Raw genomic sequence first — 16618 nt, forward strand, 5'->3', positions numbered from 1 at the left:
GTTCCATATCCAGTTCTAACTGTTGCTTCCTGTCCCACATATAGGTTTCTCAGGAGATGGATAAGGTGGTCAGGCACACCCATTTCTTTTAGGACTTGCCATAGTTTGCTGTGGTCCACACAGTCAAAGGCTTTTGCATAGTCAATGAAGCAGAAGTAGATGTTTTTCTAGAACTCTCTGGCTTTCTCCATAATCCAGCGCATGTTGGCAATTTGGTCTCGAGTTCCTCTGCCCCTTTGGAATCCCGCTTGTACTTCTGGGAGTTCTCGGTCCACATACTGCTGAAGCCTACCTTCTAGTATTTTGAGCATAACCTTGCTGGAGTGTGAGATGAGTGCAACTGTCCGGTAGTTGGAGCATTCTTTGGCACTGCCCTTCTTTGGTATTGGGATGTAGACTGATCTTTTCCAGTCCTCTGGCCACTGTTGAGTTTTCCAAACTTGTTGGCATATTGACCAAAACAACTACTAGTACCCAATTTTTTTCAGTTGCAAGCTCTTCAATTGTGGCCTGGGTCTAAACTGCAGAGCTTGCAGCTGCAACATCTGGCTTCTGATTGGGGGAGTTCATTTCTCTCCCATTCTCAGTCTTTTGCACTATCAAACTTGATGAAGAGTGCTCCAGAACTTCAATAATTTCAAAATTTACAGAATGTTAATTCTGATCGACCCAACTGTAGCTAATATGGATAAGCCGCCTCCCACTGGTAGCACTCTAGGACTGTTTGCAACTTGCCCCAAAAAGTACATGGGGGTGTTTCTTCTCCCAGGAGACACAGCAGAGAATCAAACTGCTAACAATTCACTGACTGAAATCCTCTTGCTCTGTGCAATAAGAGCAGGTAGTTAAGGAGAAGCTGACTCATCAAATCCACACTTATTCAACGGGCCTACTCTAACTACTCTAAGCAGTAGGATTTCAATCAACAATGTGAATATATACAATCCGAAAAATCCTTATGCAAAAGGTTCCCTCTACGCTGTGCGCGCACATGCAACTCCACCTCCCTCCATGCAGCTTTCTTTCTTCCTCCTCCATTCAATCCCTTTGGTCCTGGTCTCAACAGAACCCTGTGCACGGGGGGCTGAGTCGCGCGCGCACATGCAGAGGTGAAGTCACAACAGAGAGGGAGGCGCCCAGTGGGGTTGAAAGAGGGTACGTTGCTTATACACAGACGCACATGGCCAGGACCATGTATGACTCTAAATCAGAAATTACTTGACAACAAACAACAACACATGCACACCATCCAACTGTATTCAGGTGGCACAAATCCAGAACTAGAGCCAGCTGCAGCCGAGGAATATCAAGATCAAAAAAACCTAGACACTAGAATGGCTCCGTGTGAATCTGGTTTCGACCCAGCCACCCTTTACTCTTGTAAGTCTATGCCTCCGACTCAGTGTTTGCGATTTTGCCCTTTGTTCTGAAAGGGGCAGATGCAGTACCAGTAAGATTAACCAAAAAAAAACTAAAGAGATGTGCCGTTTTGGCTGAACATCAGGACTGGCAAGGACATTTTTAGATACGTGGACAGAATCCCTGGTTCAAAACTTCTCAGCGTCCCCGCCACCCTCTGCTTAGTGTGTTTAAAACAAAGAGAGCTTTTCTCCTAGTAAAAGAAGGAAGCATTTTCCAGGCTTCCAAAGATCCTCAAATTGAGGGGAAGTTGAACTAAGCTGCCTAAATAAACAGAACTGCAGTTATAAATCTAGATCAAACACCTTCTTTTCTTCCTTCTAAGAACTAGTACAGCTCACCAGAACACTGGCTTATCTCATGCTAGCAAACACCGTAATAATCTTAGAAGTAGAGAGCTAGAAGGGACCCGACGGATCATCAAGACCAGCCTCTTTCAAGGGGGCACAGTAGGGAATTGAACTCCCAACCTCTGGCTCCACAGCCAGGTATCTAAACCACTGAGCTATCCAGCAGTTCAAACAAGGCAAACAATCTTCATGAAAAGTGTTGGCACAACAAAGTTAAAGTTGAGCTATTTATATTAAGCTTTAAACACACACCACAATTACTCCTGCTACAGAGACCTTAGAAATCACATTCTTTTACAAGCATTACACCCTCCTCGGAATGTAGCAGTACCTAATGCCATAGGTAAAGGTAAAGAGTCCCCTTGACATTTAGTCTAGTCGTGTCCAACTCTAGGGCACAGTGCTCATCCCCATTTCCAAGCCATAGAGCCAGCGTTTGTCTGAACAGTTTCCATGGTCACGTGGCCAGCACGACTAGACACGGAATGCCATGACCTTCCCACCGAGGTGGTACCTATTTATCTACTCGCATTTTTACATGCTTTCAAACTGCTAGGTTGGCAAGAGCTGGGACAAATAACGGGAGCCCACTCCATCATGTGGATTCGATCTTACGACTGCTGGTCTTCCGACCTTGCAAGAACAGAGGCTTCTGTGGTTTAACCCGCAGTGCCACCACATACCAGGAATCTTGTACCTGGGTACAATGCTGCCATTTATACAACCACCAAGGTCCTGTGAGTTGCAACCCATCACTCAATTCACTACACCACACACACTGGCCATTTTTGCTGTTATTTTTACATGCATCTTTATGGCAGTATTTCTCAAAGACTAGGACTTCCAGAATCCTTCCCCATTAAGTAGGGATAGGAGTTGAGCCCAAAGGTTGAGATCCACTACTCTGTGGTGTAATTAGCTAAATTGGCTGGTTCTTCCCACCTGTTAGCCGTCGAACATTTTAGATGTATTTTATTGAATTTGTTTGTGTTTTATTCTATGCAGTGTGCCAATAAAAGTTCCTGAACCTGAACCTGAATTAGCTAAATACCGCTATTCTCACTTTGCTACAAGGGCTTTGCCACTGAACACGCTGTGCTACAGCAGCTGCAGTTAAGCTACTTGACATACACTGGTGTAGACATTAATAAAAGCAGTATTTCTTTGGAAAAAAATCTATCAGTCTTCCATGTAAACTAGATTGAGGACATTTGGTGCAACATGAATCTAACTTTGTTTTTTTTTTCACTGCTCACATCTTTTGCTTTTTTTATTTGTTTAATAAAATAGAATTGCTGACTTCTTCAGAACTGTTGATGCTCAGCAGGAAGTGAAAAGCTGTGGCTGCAGTTATTGCCTAAGGAGGGGGAGCATGAAAGAGGAACACACATGGTCTCAAGCCCGTTTTGCTTAAACTTGCTTTTGCAGGCTATCCGAGAATTATCCATGCAAGAAGAATATGATCAGAAAAGCAAAGCCATACAATATTTCCACACTCGCCATTACCAAGGCCAAGGCTCAAAATCCATCAGCCTCAATGTAATGCTCTGTGTTATAAGTCCTCTACATGTGCACAGGCTAGCTTGGAAGTGCAATGACAATGCATGGAAAAGGTATAAGGGACGACACTTCAGTGCCTTGCCTGGCATTCCCCAACTAGCACCGACAAACCCATCTCTCCCAATTTATTACAATGCCTTATTTCTCACCTAATAATTCTGTGCCATCAAGTAAATCCTGATTTTAAAAAAATATTTCCAAAGCAGTTTACAAGTAACATAAAGTATTTTGGGTTTTTTTAATCAAATATAAGCAGTGTTTAAGATACAAGTAAGCAAGACTTTTCCTCAACAACAACTGGGAATCAAAGTTCACTAGGAGGCTGGGATTAGAGACTGGCTAGATCATGCTCCTGGAAGTCTTCCTCACCAGTTCCCCCTGCGGCCCCACTCACTCTCCTAAGATCATTCCTGGGAGGAAAGACAACAAAGGCTGAGGTCCCTCTATTGCAGTGATGGCAATCCTTTTTGATCCCAAGTGCCCAAACTGGGAAGAGGAAAAAAAAACCAGCGGGTGGCGGCAGAAGTGGCAGAAGCAGCGGCAGAAGGGGGAATCTCGGGCACGGAGATGCCTCCAGACCTCACTCCAGATCTGTCTCCAATCATGCCCAACCCCACCACTGCCTATAGCTCGGCCGGCCCACCGCCACCAGCGCCAGCTGCTCCGGATCCCAGCCCACTGCCTGTGGGAGTGCTAGTACCACGACTCCAGCCTCCTCGTCAGGTTTGGCTGCCGGGGTAGCAATCCAGCGACTTACGGCTCGCATGCTCACAGAGAGGGCTCTACATGCCAGCTGTGGCACGCGTGCCTTATTGCAACAGGGCAGCACTGCTCTGTTGTAGGGAACCTGTGCTATTCAAGATGTTTCAATCTGCAAGTTCCACTGTCACCAAGGGGTTGATGAGACTTTTAAGGCAAAACATCAGGGGAGGGACCCCAGCTCTATGAGACCTGGGGTTAGGGTTAGGGGCACTGGATTCAACTACAGCAGACACAGTGAAATGCATGTAAGCTAGGCATCACTTATAAGTCCCATTAATTTCAGTGGATCTACTCAAGTTTCAGTTAAAGATGCACTTAGCTTGTTGAATCAGTGTGTCTTGTGGGTGGGTTGTTTGTTTATTTCTGCTTTTTGGAGGGATTGTTTTTTGTTTTTGCATTAGAAGCAAGTGTAGAGTTTCCAACACAGTTTTGAACTGGGAGTACCAACAAGGATGGTGTGTGACTTGAATTGTTTTCTCACACAGTGTGTGAAAGAGAGAGACGGCAAGTTGAAACCTACCTCCTGGGCACTGTGTGGGTGGTCATAACAAAGCTGGCTGGGCATTGATCCAACTCTTCTTAGACAGGGGGTTGCCTCACATATGGAATAACTTCTCCACAGTCAATACACAGGCCGAACTTAAGGATACTTCACACAGAGCAGCCTCTCCAATAAAAGCAAGTCATTTATTTACATTTGTTCAGAGATTCACACAATGTGGTCCAGGATGATTGCAATTTTCAGCAAACATTTGCTCAGAGGAATCCTCATAATATTCAAACAGGATTTTAAGTCTATGTTGTAATACTAAGGAGGATTTGGATATATTTCACCAAGGTTTTCTTTTTAGCAGTTAATTTGATCGTTACCATTTCAGTGACATAGTAATAATCCTGATGGAAAAATTAATCCAACCCAAATGAATTCACATCTTCTGCCAACTGTGGAAACTGCTCAAGTGCCTCTGCTGTGTTACACAGTCACATCTGGCAACAGAATATGACTTAATAACAGCCTACTGTGCAAAAAAAAAAACCTACATCAGAAGCAGAATGTTTGCCAAAAATAGCATTAAATGTCACTCTGCTTCTGCTTGAAGATTTGCACCAGATACTGGGTTCAAAGACAATTCCATTGACTGAAAATTGCCTGTTATCTTTCAGTGAACTGCTTTCAATGGTTGGGAATGTCACTTTCCAGAAAATTTTGAAATGATGACATTTCCCAGTGCCTTGATATGGAGTGGGACTAGGTCTGGCACATTTTGATTATTCTGTGCACTTCTGTTTCTAATTAATTTTCTTATCTGCATCATCTCTATCCTACTTTACAAAGAGAAGCTAGGAGAAGCAGAATCCTTCAGCTCGTGTACTCATATACTCTTCCTTCTATTCCACCTTGCCCCATGCAAGAGAAGATTATGCAAATGTGCCTCATGCCAGCAATTTAAAATTGTTTACAAATAAATACTGAAGAGGGTGGGAAAACAAATCTGTAACAGGAAGGGCACTATTATAGTCAAATTATCATTCAAGATGCAGCTACAGATAGCCAGTGTAGTGTAGTGGGCAGACTGTCAGAAGACCTGGATTCAAATGTCACTTGGCATGGGAACAAATGTGAGACGGCAATGGTTAAAGCATTCTTTGATCATCACACATACACTGACATTTCTATCGCTATTGCTCTATGCTGGAAATGAGCTGAAGGATGAATTACGAATTATATACTGTAGTTACAAGTAGCCACATTTACACACTCAAGCTTTCCAGACACAGAAAGCGCTATTTTCTATTTCCTCACTCTCCAGTGAGCAGGGGAGAGAGATCACAAAGATCCCCATCTCCGCAGGCCTCTCTTCCATTGTATTTTTGAAGCCAGAAAGAAAAGGAGCATTTTTTTTTTCAGAGCAGCAGGAGAGACTTCCCCGGTGTCTTACATTCTTCATCTTCTGACCAGTAAGGGAACAATCTGCTTCTCTCCCTGACCCAGCCTGCATGAGAGAAGGGGGAGAGGAGGGGAGGACCACAAATCATCTCTCACTATTAAACCTAGCCAACATTTGCAGACCCCCGAGTACCTACCACTATATAGTCCTAATAAAACAAAATCAAAGTATACGCAGATTAATGAGTAAGTCAGATGGAAATCAATTTTTAATTATACCTGCAATAGCAAACCTTGCAGCTAAGGATGATTAGCTGAGACACAAGATTTTAACAACATCAAATTATTTCCTCCAGGTAACCTTGATTATCCATGTTGTAGAGAGAAGCTATAAAACCTAGAGATCAATGGACTATTAGGCAGCCCTGCGAACGGCTTGCTGAAAATGCCCAGTGACCCTACAAAAGTGTCCTAGTGCTGCTCACCATTAATAAGATTAATATTTTGAAAAGCTAGCCTGCTTCAAAGTCCTTTCTGAATAGTAATTGCTCTCTGAAGACATAAGTAAAACATTCATTTGCCCTTAGCAATAATAATGTGAATGAAAGTCCTACACAATCAAGCTGATGAAAGATGGCCTGCCCAGATTATTTTAGGCATTAAAACAGACTTGTCAGCATTCTCAAGCCCTATTAATCTTACAATAAGCAACTTGAAGGTGAAAAAAAGGAGATTTCTCTCTGACTGAAATTTGCTAGAGCCAATGCAAATTAGCATAGGCAATGTTGGATATTCTAAAGCATGGAAATTTTAAAAAGGCAAACACCAAAATCATCCCCATGGCCCACCAAAGATCTACATTCAGATATATCACAATGTCAGTTCACATAGACTGGAGCCCATCTGGCCAAGTAGAGGGATGTTTAAATGCACCCTTTCTTAAGTCTACTGGATATTTAACTCAGCGTTTTGTAGAACGGACATTCTCAAACTTAACACCGGTAACCCACAGCCTCCATTCTTGGTGGTTCACAAGCAGGCTACAGATATCAAGAACACCTGTATTTGCTCACATACCTAAGACTGTTTTGATCAGGGTTGAGTTATTCAACAGGCTAACAACAGTTTTCTGTACTCTTCAGAAAAGAGTGCTGATGTGGCCTACTAATTTTCCCTTAAAGATTTACCCAGTTACAGTGGTCCTTTTCAGCAGAGCCTTCTCATAAAATCAGCCTGGCTTTAACAATACTGGTGCTAATGGAGGAAATATAATTTCTATAGCAGAAAAAAAGTTTAAATAGGAGAGTTAAAATCTACAGGGTAGGAGTGTTAAAATTCACTTGTCCAAGTGTTTAAGGTTTGGCGCGTCAGTTTTTCTCAGCCCTACCTGGAAATGAAAAGGACTGAAGCTGACATGGTTTATATACAAAGGAGGTGTTCTACTGTAGCATTATCTTCAGCTAGTAGACATATGGATCATGATCATCTTCGAAATGCAGAGCTGGAATAGACTCTATGGATCATTGAATCCAGACTCTGTCAAGGAGGCACAGTGGGGAATTGAACTCCCAGATACTTAAACCACTGAGCTATCTTTCAAAAACCCTTCTACACAGTGAGTCTAAAAGGTCCCCAAGCACAAGAGCCACATGACTCTGCAAAGCTCAAATGTCTAAAAGCTAAGTCTAGCAAATCACCCCAAATAAGCCTTTGGGATAACACAACACTTCCATGCTTGCTACAGCAGAGCTATCTCTCTGGAGATTATTATTCCAAAATACAGAATTAAGATATGGATTCGACCATTCCCCTTTTGTTCTTCATGTCATCCAACACTCTGAGATTGTGCCGAAATTGCTTGGACACGCTTCAAAACCCTGCTACATAATAAATACAACACAGCAGAATGGTAAGGAGAAAACAACTACGCTTAGAAATCCCAGACTGTGAGAACCTGCTGTAATGGTTTTTGTGAAGTCTTTTAAAAGTTTCCAAAGCTTTTGGTGTTTTGTTTTTTTGAGAACCACTGGTTTTGATCTTTTATTCATTCAGTACATACCAATGTTTTAATCAGTTAAGTACTGATGGTTTCAGTTGTTCTAATTTAATTTGATCTTGTTAAGTTTTGTGAACTGCTCATTGTATTATGCTGCTATAAATCGTCTGAAATGAGACACTACACAGCACTGAAAACACAGATGTAGCTCCTTAAGGAATGAAACTGAAAATATTAACTCCCAAAGAACTGCATTTAGGAGTAGAGCTGCAAGAGGAGCTATTCCATTGCATAATACACTGACACCTGGGGGGAAAAAGCTCTACATGGTATCACTGCTTTATCCGTCCCACCATTTCTTGCCCAAGAAAAAACATGTCAAAATAGCCATGCCATATACATATATCTTCGCTATTTGGGACACTGTAGATAAGCTAATGTTCAATAGCAAGAGAAATGTACTGTACTTTAAATACCCAGAAACACTTTTGTTCATATATTCTGCAACTCCATCTGGTATTGAAAGAGCTTTTGGGGACAATAATCTCTTACCTGTTGTCCTCCTAATCAGTTTTTCTACAACTCCAATGACATTAGTTGAGTATGAGGGGTCTGGAATAAGTGACTATCTAGAAATAGGTTCTTTCTACTTTACCCACAATACTTTTTTAGGTAGATGTGAGTATCAATGTGGAGAATTTTTTCCCATTTCTAACTGTTTCACTGAAAATTAACCAGCAACATAAAGGAAAACTGTTTTAGCCAAATTTCTTTCTTTTCTTTTTTCAATTGTGGCTAGCATTCCCGAAAACATCTGAGCATACACACGAAACCAAACATTATGAGGGTCACTGTAAGTCAAAAATGATTTGACAATACATAACTATTCATTATTATCCTCAGAAAACTCTTCTTTCATATTCATAATTTTGCATACTATAGAAAGTATGGAACTATATGTTCATTTCTTTCCTTAACAACTAGAGAATAAAAGTCATAATACTGTATTTGCAGGTTGTCATATCATAAAATATTTACAGTCCTACTAAATTAATGACAAAACAAGGCTTTGAATTTTGTTGTATATATTGTATATAAACATATGTCAGTATTCTATAGTAATTTTCTTCCTAGCATATGAATACAACTACTTCCAATTAACACAGATTTTCATTTTTGAACAGTAACTCTCAGAAATCTCCAGGTTTTCCCCTGGAGATTTCAAGAAATTCAAGGGGGGGGAGACATATAGTTTATAGTTTATTTTTAGAGGTTTCAAGAGAGGTACATTTGTCAGACCACTAAAGGGAAAAAAGGAAAATATCTTATGGCATCTTAAAAGCTAATTTCATTTGGCATAAGCTTTCATGGACTACAGTCCTTCGTATGTCTTGCACAGGAAGAAATAGGCTGCAATCCATAAAAGCTTATGTCAAATAAAACTTGTCAGTCTTCACGGTTCACCAAGATTCCTTGCTGTCTTAAATGTTCATTTACTAAATAAAAGTCAAACACACCACATGCGATCCCAACTGATCTAGGATATCAGAATAATTTTCCAGTTCAAAGGCTTTCCACTTATCACTGGCAAGCAATCTGAAGGGCTTGGTATTTCTTAAGAGTGGAACAAGGGCCATGTTTATTAACACTGAATTTATCAGCACTGACCTCACAATACAACAAAGACAAACTATGTGCAATAAAATCAAGCACATATTCTTCTGCAAAATTATGCATTCATTTCACCTCCTTTTTTCTGCTTCATTGTACAGTATCTATTTTAGATTGGGGCATAGGCCTGTCATATCAGTTCTTTGTAAAGTTTTACACACAGACACAGCAGAATAAACTTTATAATGCATGCTGACTGTTTTATATGTTTATGTTTCTATCTTCTATCACTTATGGTAAAGCAGATTGCCGTTTTTCTTCCTCAAACTACTTCAGCACCAATGAAGGGAGTACAACATGATGAATTAAATACAGAATATGTAGTTTATGGAAGCCAGTATGGTGGAATGACTGGGCCTTGGAGTGGGATTCAGAAGGTCCCAGTTAAATCCCCACATACAACAAAAATGAAGGTAAATTATGTCAAGAATACCATGTCAAATCCTTAATCTTGCAATGATTCTCCTTATTGAAAGGGAAAAGTTGTAAGTCAAAAGTTGCAGGACCAACCATCAGGAATGTATATGTAATCTGCAACCCTCCAGATGCCAACTCTATTTACCTACTCAGTGTGTATGTGGAGCCCACAAGTGATGGTACGTGCCACCAGAGCACAGAGTGCTACTCCTGTCCTCTGAAGATGCCGGCCACAGAGACTGGTGAAACGTCAGGAAGAACAACCTTCAGAACATGGCCAAAGAGCCCGAAAAACCCACAACAACCATCAGATCCCGGGCCGTGAAAGCCTTCCTGAACACACACACTAATCTTTAACCATTAGTGAAAAGAAGACCATAATCTTCACTTTCACAATGCAAACTAAAAAGTGGAGAGCTTTTATCATGAGAACGTAAGCAGGAAGTATGCTCCTTATCTTAACAGGAATTGACAGGCCACTAAACTAGAAAGCAGTGAGCCACTAATTTTACAATACTTATAGAAACATAAAATGCCTGGGCCTTTGGGCTACAGCAGGACCAAAAAAAAAAACCCTACAAAACCAGAAGATGTACTATCTATCTACTTTAAAGCACACAGGAAGAAACTCTTTAACCCAAACCGCAGAGATCAGAGGCAAAATGTTTTAAGATCAGCAGAAAAACAGAGATGACAGATTAAAACTAAACCTTCTGGGTAAGAAACTCCTGAGCAACAGTGATAAATACTTTGCAGTAAGAGATGTCACTGCCCTTGTTAAGCTACTGCCATGTTTATAAAGGGCACACATTCCATTTAATTCCACTGATTAATCAAAGTTATCACTATTAAAACTACAAAAGTGAGTTAATGAAGATTCCAGGTCTTGATCTAATAAACCCTGAGGAAACTCTGGCAAAACAGACAAAGCTTTCTCTTTTTTCCCCATTAATCGTACTGCCCTGGAACCAATCCACAATGTAAACCCCATTGCACCATGCCATCACAGTCTCCCAATATCACATTTTATAAGAGAATCCACACAGAACTAATGATACAGTATAAGCATTCTACAACCATGTCACCTGAAAGGTAGTAGACATTGGCTAGAATTTTGTTCCATAACTTTACACCATGCAACTAGAGCGACATCAATAACTATAGCCTTGGTGGAACCGGGGGGGGGGGGGGGGGAGGAGATAATTAAACATTTTCCATCCCCCCTCCACATGCCAAGTTCCAATAATTTCAAGGGAGCCTTTTCATTCTGGGAAAGCCTTTCAAAGCTGCAGAATGAGTGAGAATCTCTTTAATGGCCCAAAATTGGGCAAATCTACCGATTTCTGGATCTTTTCATTCCAGTAAAAGAAAAAAAGCCATTTTATCAGCTAAAAATACCAAGAAGTCATAAACTCCAATTGTTCTCATTCCAGTGGACTGGAATTTTCAGAGGGTTCAGGAAATACAAGATACCCTATTTCCCCCAAAATAAGACCTAACCCGAAAATAAGCCCTAGTATGATTTTTCAGGATGCTCATAATATAAGCCCTACCCCAAAATAAGTCCCGGTTAAGTTAAATCCCACCCTCCACCATTGTGCAGCAACCAGAAGATGATGACACAACTGTGTTTGAATAAATGTAGATAGTTGAACATGAAAAATATAAAACTTCCCCTGAAAATAAGCCCTAATGCATTTTTGGAGCAAAAATTAATATAGGACTCTGTCTTATTTTCAGGGAAATACAGCATATATACTAAATCCAACCTTGTCACAGAAAAATGCTCAGTACATGGAATTCAAAATCCAAAAAAAAACTCCAGTACAGTACAAACAACGAACATGGAGCTCCCTCCCAACACCTACCATTTCTTGCTTCAAAGTCTCACTTTCTATATAAATACTAGAATGAAAAAAGGGCAAAATCACTTCGGTTGCTTTGAGCAAGAAAACTTTGAACTCAATATATTACACATTCTAACAAAACTAAGAAAGTAAAGGTAATGCTTTGAGGAACTCAATAATATTTCAACCTTTATACAGGCCTCTGTCAAAGCAAAGCACCTGAACGTGAGAGCATGCTATAAATGACTGTTCTCATAATGCAGTATTGCATCATTACAAGCCACAACTAGGCTTCTCTATGAGATCATCATTCAAGATCTATACAATGTTCTTATTTACAAGAGAACAGGCAGGGGAGAAAAAAACCTGTAAAAGTTCTGCATGCAGCAAGATTATATAACATGGGAAAAGCACAGACATAAAGCAATGTTTTTAAAGATTAAAAAGGTCCTCAAGTTTTGAAATGACTACAATCTGACACTTGCACCAATTCCCAATCATGTCAACAAGACACACACAAGGGATGCTTATGTAACTTCATGCCATTATTTTGAAAATGGTAAATTGTATCTGTTGATCATTTTCTGATGCAAACGTCTTCAAAGCTCAGCAAGAGAATGAAACACCATTAATTTAGTCTATACACTGTAATTTTCTCTACTGCTAGTTGCAATTCCGAAAGAACTTAGGCCATAAATTCTTATATCTCTCTAGAATGCAAAACTGCATTATTCTTATTGTTCTGCTGCCAGATCTGCACACAAGTGACTATGCTGACCATGGATATACCATTTCCTCAAAAATAAGACCTAACCCGAAAATAAGCCCTAGTATGATTTTTCAGGATTCTCATAATATAATCCCTACCCCAAAAATAAGACCTACTTAAGTGAAACCCCTCCCTCCACCATTGTGAAGCAACCAGAAGATGACACAACTGTATTGGAATAAATGTAGAGTGTTGTACATGAAAGAAAAAAAAAATCCCCTGAAAATAAGCCCTAATGCATTTTTGGAGCAAAAATTAATAAGAACATATTTTATTTTCAGGGAAATATGGTAATAAGCAGTAAAATGTTCTGTTGCATTTAAACCAGTCTTCAAGATTCTTCAGCTAGTCGGTTGGAAGCCCCAGAACTAAGGTGGTTGGTTCTTTTCTGAATTTCCTTCCCCATTTGTTTTTATTGTGAACAATAAATACACTACAGCAGTCTATACTTTTCATTTCTCATTACATTACTGATATATTGTAACTTTTTGCATTTTATGTAATTTGTAATTTCTTAGTCTTTATTTGTTTAGTACTTCTTCACTGGTTACCCTCTTGATCCAAGAAGTTCCAAGAATCCAATTACAATGTATTCTTAAAGGCTTTCAGGGCCGGGATCTGATGGTTGTTGTGGGTTTTTCGGGCTCTTTGGCCGTGTTCTGAAGGTTGTTCTTCCTGGCCTTTCGCCAGTCTCTGTGGCCAGCATCTTCAGAGGACTGGAGTAGGAACTCTGTCCATGCTCTGTTGTTGTTTGTTGGACAACTATAAATATTCAACTAACCAACAAACAACGAGCATGGACAGAGTTCCTACTCCAGTCCTCTGAAGATGCCGGCCACAGAGACTGGCGAAATGTCAGGAAGTACAACCTTCAGAACACAGCCAAAGAGCCCGAAAAACCCACAACAACCAATCCAATTACTACTCCACAGCAACAAAATGCTCCCTGTGCCTTCTTGCCACTTTCTTTTACACAAACAATTTATGTAGACATTGGCACTAGAAATGTTTCTCTACCCGTAAAACTACATTTCTAGATTGCCACTTCCACTGTCAACTGCGGACAAACCCTGACAAAATAGATTCAACAAAATGTAAACAAAGCAGCCCAACTTCCCATTTACCCAACATGCATGGTACAGAAACAGGCCCCATACTCTGCCACCATTCACAAGCTACGGTAATGAAAGCAACCACATCAATTCTGGGGCTTCCCAAATTCAAGATTACTGTTCAACAGGTCTAATCCAAAAACGATACTGGAAGCAGGACACTGGCCTGTTGCATCACCACACTTTTCATCTTAAAAATCCTCAGGTACATGTCCCTCATCAAACATGGTTCATCTCCCAATGAACTTGTGTATAATTCTATTTAAAACCACAACGTCTTGCTAAAGACTGGACCTGAACATTACTGTACTTCAATTTCAGAGTCACCAACACAGAGATAAGATTTATAATCTTATTCTTAGTGGCAACAGACCTCCACAATTTATGGAGCATTACCATCTGCAGGGAAGGCAACCCTAAACTTTCAGTGACTCATTAAAACATCTGTGGCCCTTCAGATGTTATTGGACTGCAAGCTATATCAAGCCAATTTTCAGAGATATGAGAGACATAGGAGTTTAATGATATCAGTAGATTTAAAAATTGCCCATACCAGCCACCCTCAATCCTGAATATTTTGCAGTATGAAACACTCTTTCTGGAAAGCAGCAGCTTTCCAGTACCATCAGGGCAGGAAAAAAAGGAAAACACAACCCTCTCATTTCAAACACATATTTTAACTACAATCCTTCAGGTGTCCCATCCAAGTATGCACAAAATTCTAGGGAATAATCAATGCCGTTTCCCCCTAAAGAGCCTGCTTTCTTCAAAAATGCCATTCCTCATCCTCTATTATTAAAATGACAAACAGCCTCAAACCGCAAATATTTTAAATATTCCACAGCTACTACGAAATCACCTAGGGCTATCCATCAACAGGACACCACTCTCCCTTATTTATTCACAGATGTTTATAAACATTTTCAGAGCCTAACACAATAGTTCAGGATGCAATATAAAAGCAAACCTGAAGTCAAAATGTGTGATCTACATTATTCACAAAAATACAACGTAGGTGGAAAGACACCAGAAGGCTTGCAAAAGTTAATGTCTCCATTCAAATCTCCCCCATTACAAAGAAATCTCAGACGCCCCGTTGAACTCACCCCGTCAAAAACATTCTAGGAGAACCATGATCCCCAGCAGGACCAGTTTGGGATTACAGGGCCGTGTTCAAACCCTCTTCTATATTAGGGGAACTGTCAGGTCACACCCACCCCAAAGAAAGTACTGTACAAACATTCAGGAACCCCATTTAAAGCATCCCTTCCTATGGAAGCACTAGGTGCCCCCCCACTATTTTCTCCACCTTCTCCAAAATAAAGGCACTAAACTCCCCCCCCACAACAAACTCAAGTCTACAGGCCAACCCTTCTTCCCAAATACCTAAAGGATCCAGAAACAACCCCCCACACAAACTATTCATTCCCAGTACTTAACTGGAGGAAAGCAGGATCGGGGGGGGGGGGGACCCCCGCCACCACAACCCAAATACACCCCAGGATAAGTAGGTGAAGCAGGTTCCTCCTTCAGCCCCACCTCTTCAGGCTCCATGAGGTCGTCCCCCCACCAAAAGTGAACCCCTCTCAAGCCTCCCCCTTGGAAGGGGGGAGCTTCCCCTGAGGGCCTCCTTCTCACACAAACACCCTCAGAAAGGGGGCTCATCCCGCAGGTCTAAACCCCCCTCCCTTTCAACCGAGACCCCAGACTTTAAAATGCCTCTCCTGGAGCGGGGGGGGGTCCTGCTGGGGCACCCCAGAAAGCAAGGGTCTCCTCCTGGAAAGCGGGGTCCCACCTTCAGACTCTCCCCTCAGGGGTCGCCCCCCCTTTTGACCCCCCTCCAGATCCTCCTCCTCCCCTCAAATTGGAAGCGAGGGCACCTCACGACCCGACCCCCCCCTTGATTTCCCTCACACACACAACCTCCGGCCATGATCTCCCCCCCCCCCCCCCAAATTACCTGGCCGGAGCGGCTCGGTGATGCTGAGCACGAGGAGGAAGAGGAGGAGGAAGGTGCCGCTGTCTGCTTTGGGCACCATTTATCCTCCGTTCATCCTCCCCCCGCGTAGCAGCATAAGGGCTCCCCCCGGGGGGGTGGAGGAGACGCGGAGGGCTGAGGGAAGGAGGGCAGCCGTCTTCGCCGCCGCTGCCGCCGCCACCTCCTGCGCTTCTCCGTCCTCCGGGAGCCACGCCGGGCTTCTCCCCCGCCTCAGTGGGACGCTTTTCCCTCACAAGCTCCAGGGAGGGCGGCGACGGCGAGACACCCGGCCCGAGGAAGCCCTTCTTCGCCCGCCTGGCTGCCGCGGCGCGAACAAGATGGCGGACGCATTTTCCCCCCCACAGACACACACACACTCCTCCTCCTCGCCCTCCCACCTTCCCCTCACGCCCCGCCTCCCCGCGCCGCCGCGCCGCGCCTCCCAGCCAATGGGGAGGCGCTGGGCGGGGCTGGGGCGGGGCCAAATCTGCATGAGTAATAAGGGGCGCCGGAGAGTGGGCGTCCCGCCGGTTCGTCTGCTTCGGGGGGGGGGGGGGTTCTGAGTTCGGCGGGTCGCATTAGAGATAAAAAGCGCGTTTCTTTTTCTTAAGGAGCGAGCGTGTCGTGCTGACTACAGTCATGCCGTCTGGGTTGTTTCCCTATTAGGGTGTCCTTATGTGTAGCACTCCCAAATACAGTACAGGTACTTTCATTCGGGCCCATTTTGGGAAAGGTGGAGGTGGATCTTTATTTTTTACAGTATTTTATTTATTATATTTATAGCCCGTCCATCTAGTCATATAGACTACTCTGGGCGGGTAAGAACATGACATATAACAATTTACAATT

General features: G+C 42.2%; 1 protein-coding gene across 6 annotated transcripts in view; it reads right to left on the reverse strand.

The window, feature by feature from the left end:
• DGCR2 (DiGeorge syndrome critical region gene 2) overlaps positions 1-15962 on the reverse strand; it is a 67846-nt gene extending 51884 nt beyond the window's left edge. For all 6 annotated transcript variants that reach the window (XM_072983545.2, XM_078381670.1, XM_072983543.2 and 3 more), the window contains exon 1: positions 15752-15962. In XM_072983545.2, coding sequence (XP_072839646.2) covers positions 15752-15830 — 79 coding nt within the window. In that variant the 5' untranslated portion in view covers positions 15831-15962. The remainder of the gene's footprint in view (positions 1-15751) is intronic.
• Positions 15963-16618: the final 656 nt, after the last annotated feature.

This window comes from Pogona vitticeps, chromosome 14 (assembly GCF_051106095.1).
Source record: "Pogona vitticeps strain Pit_001003342236 chromosome 14, PviZW2.1, whole genome shotgun sequence".
NCBI lineage: Eukaryota > Metazoa > Chordata > Lepidosauria > Squamata > Agamidae > Pogona > Pogona vitticeps.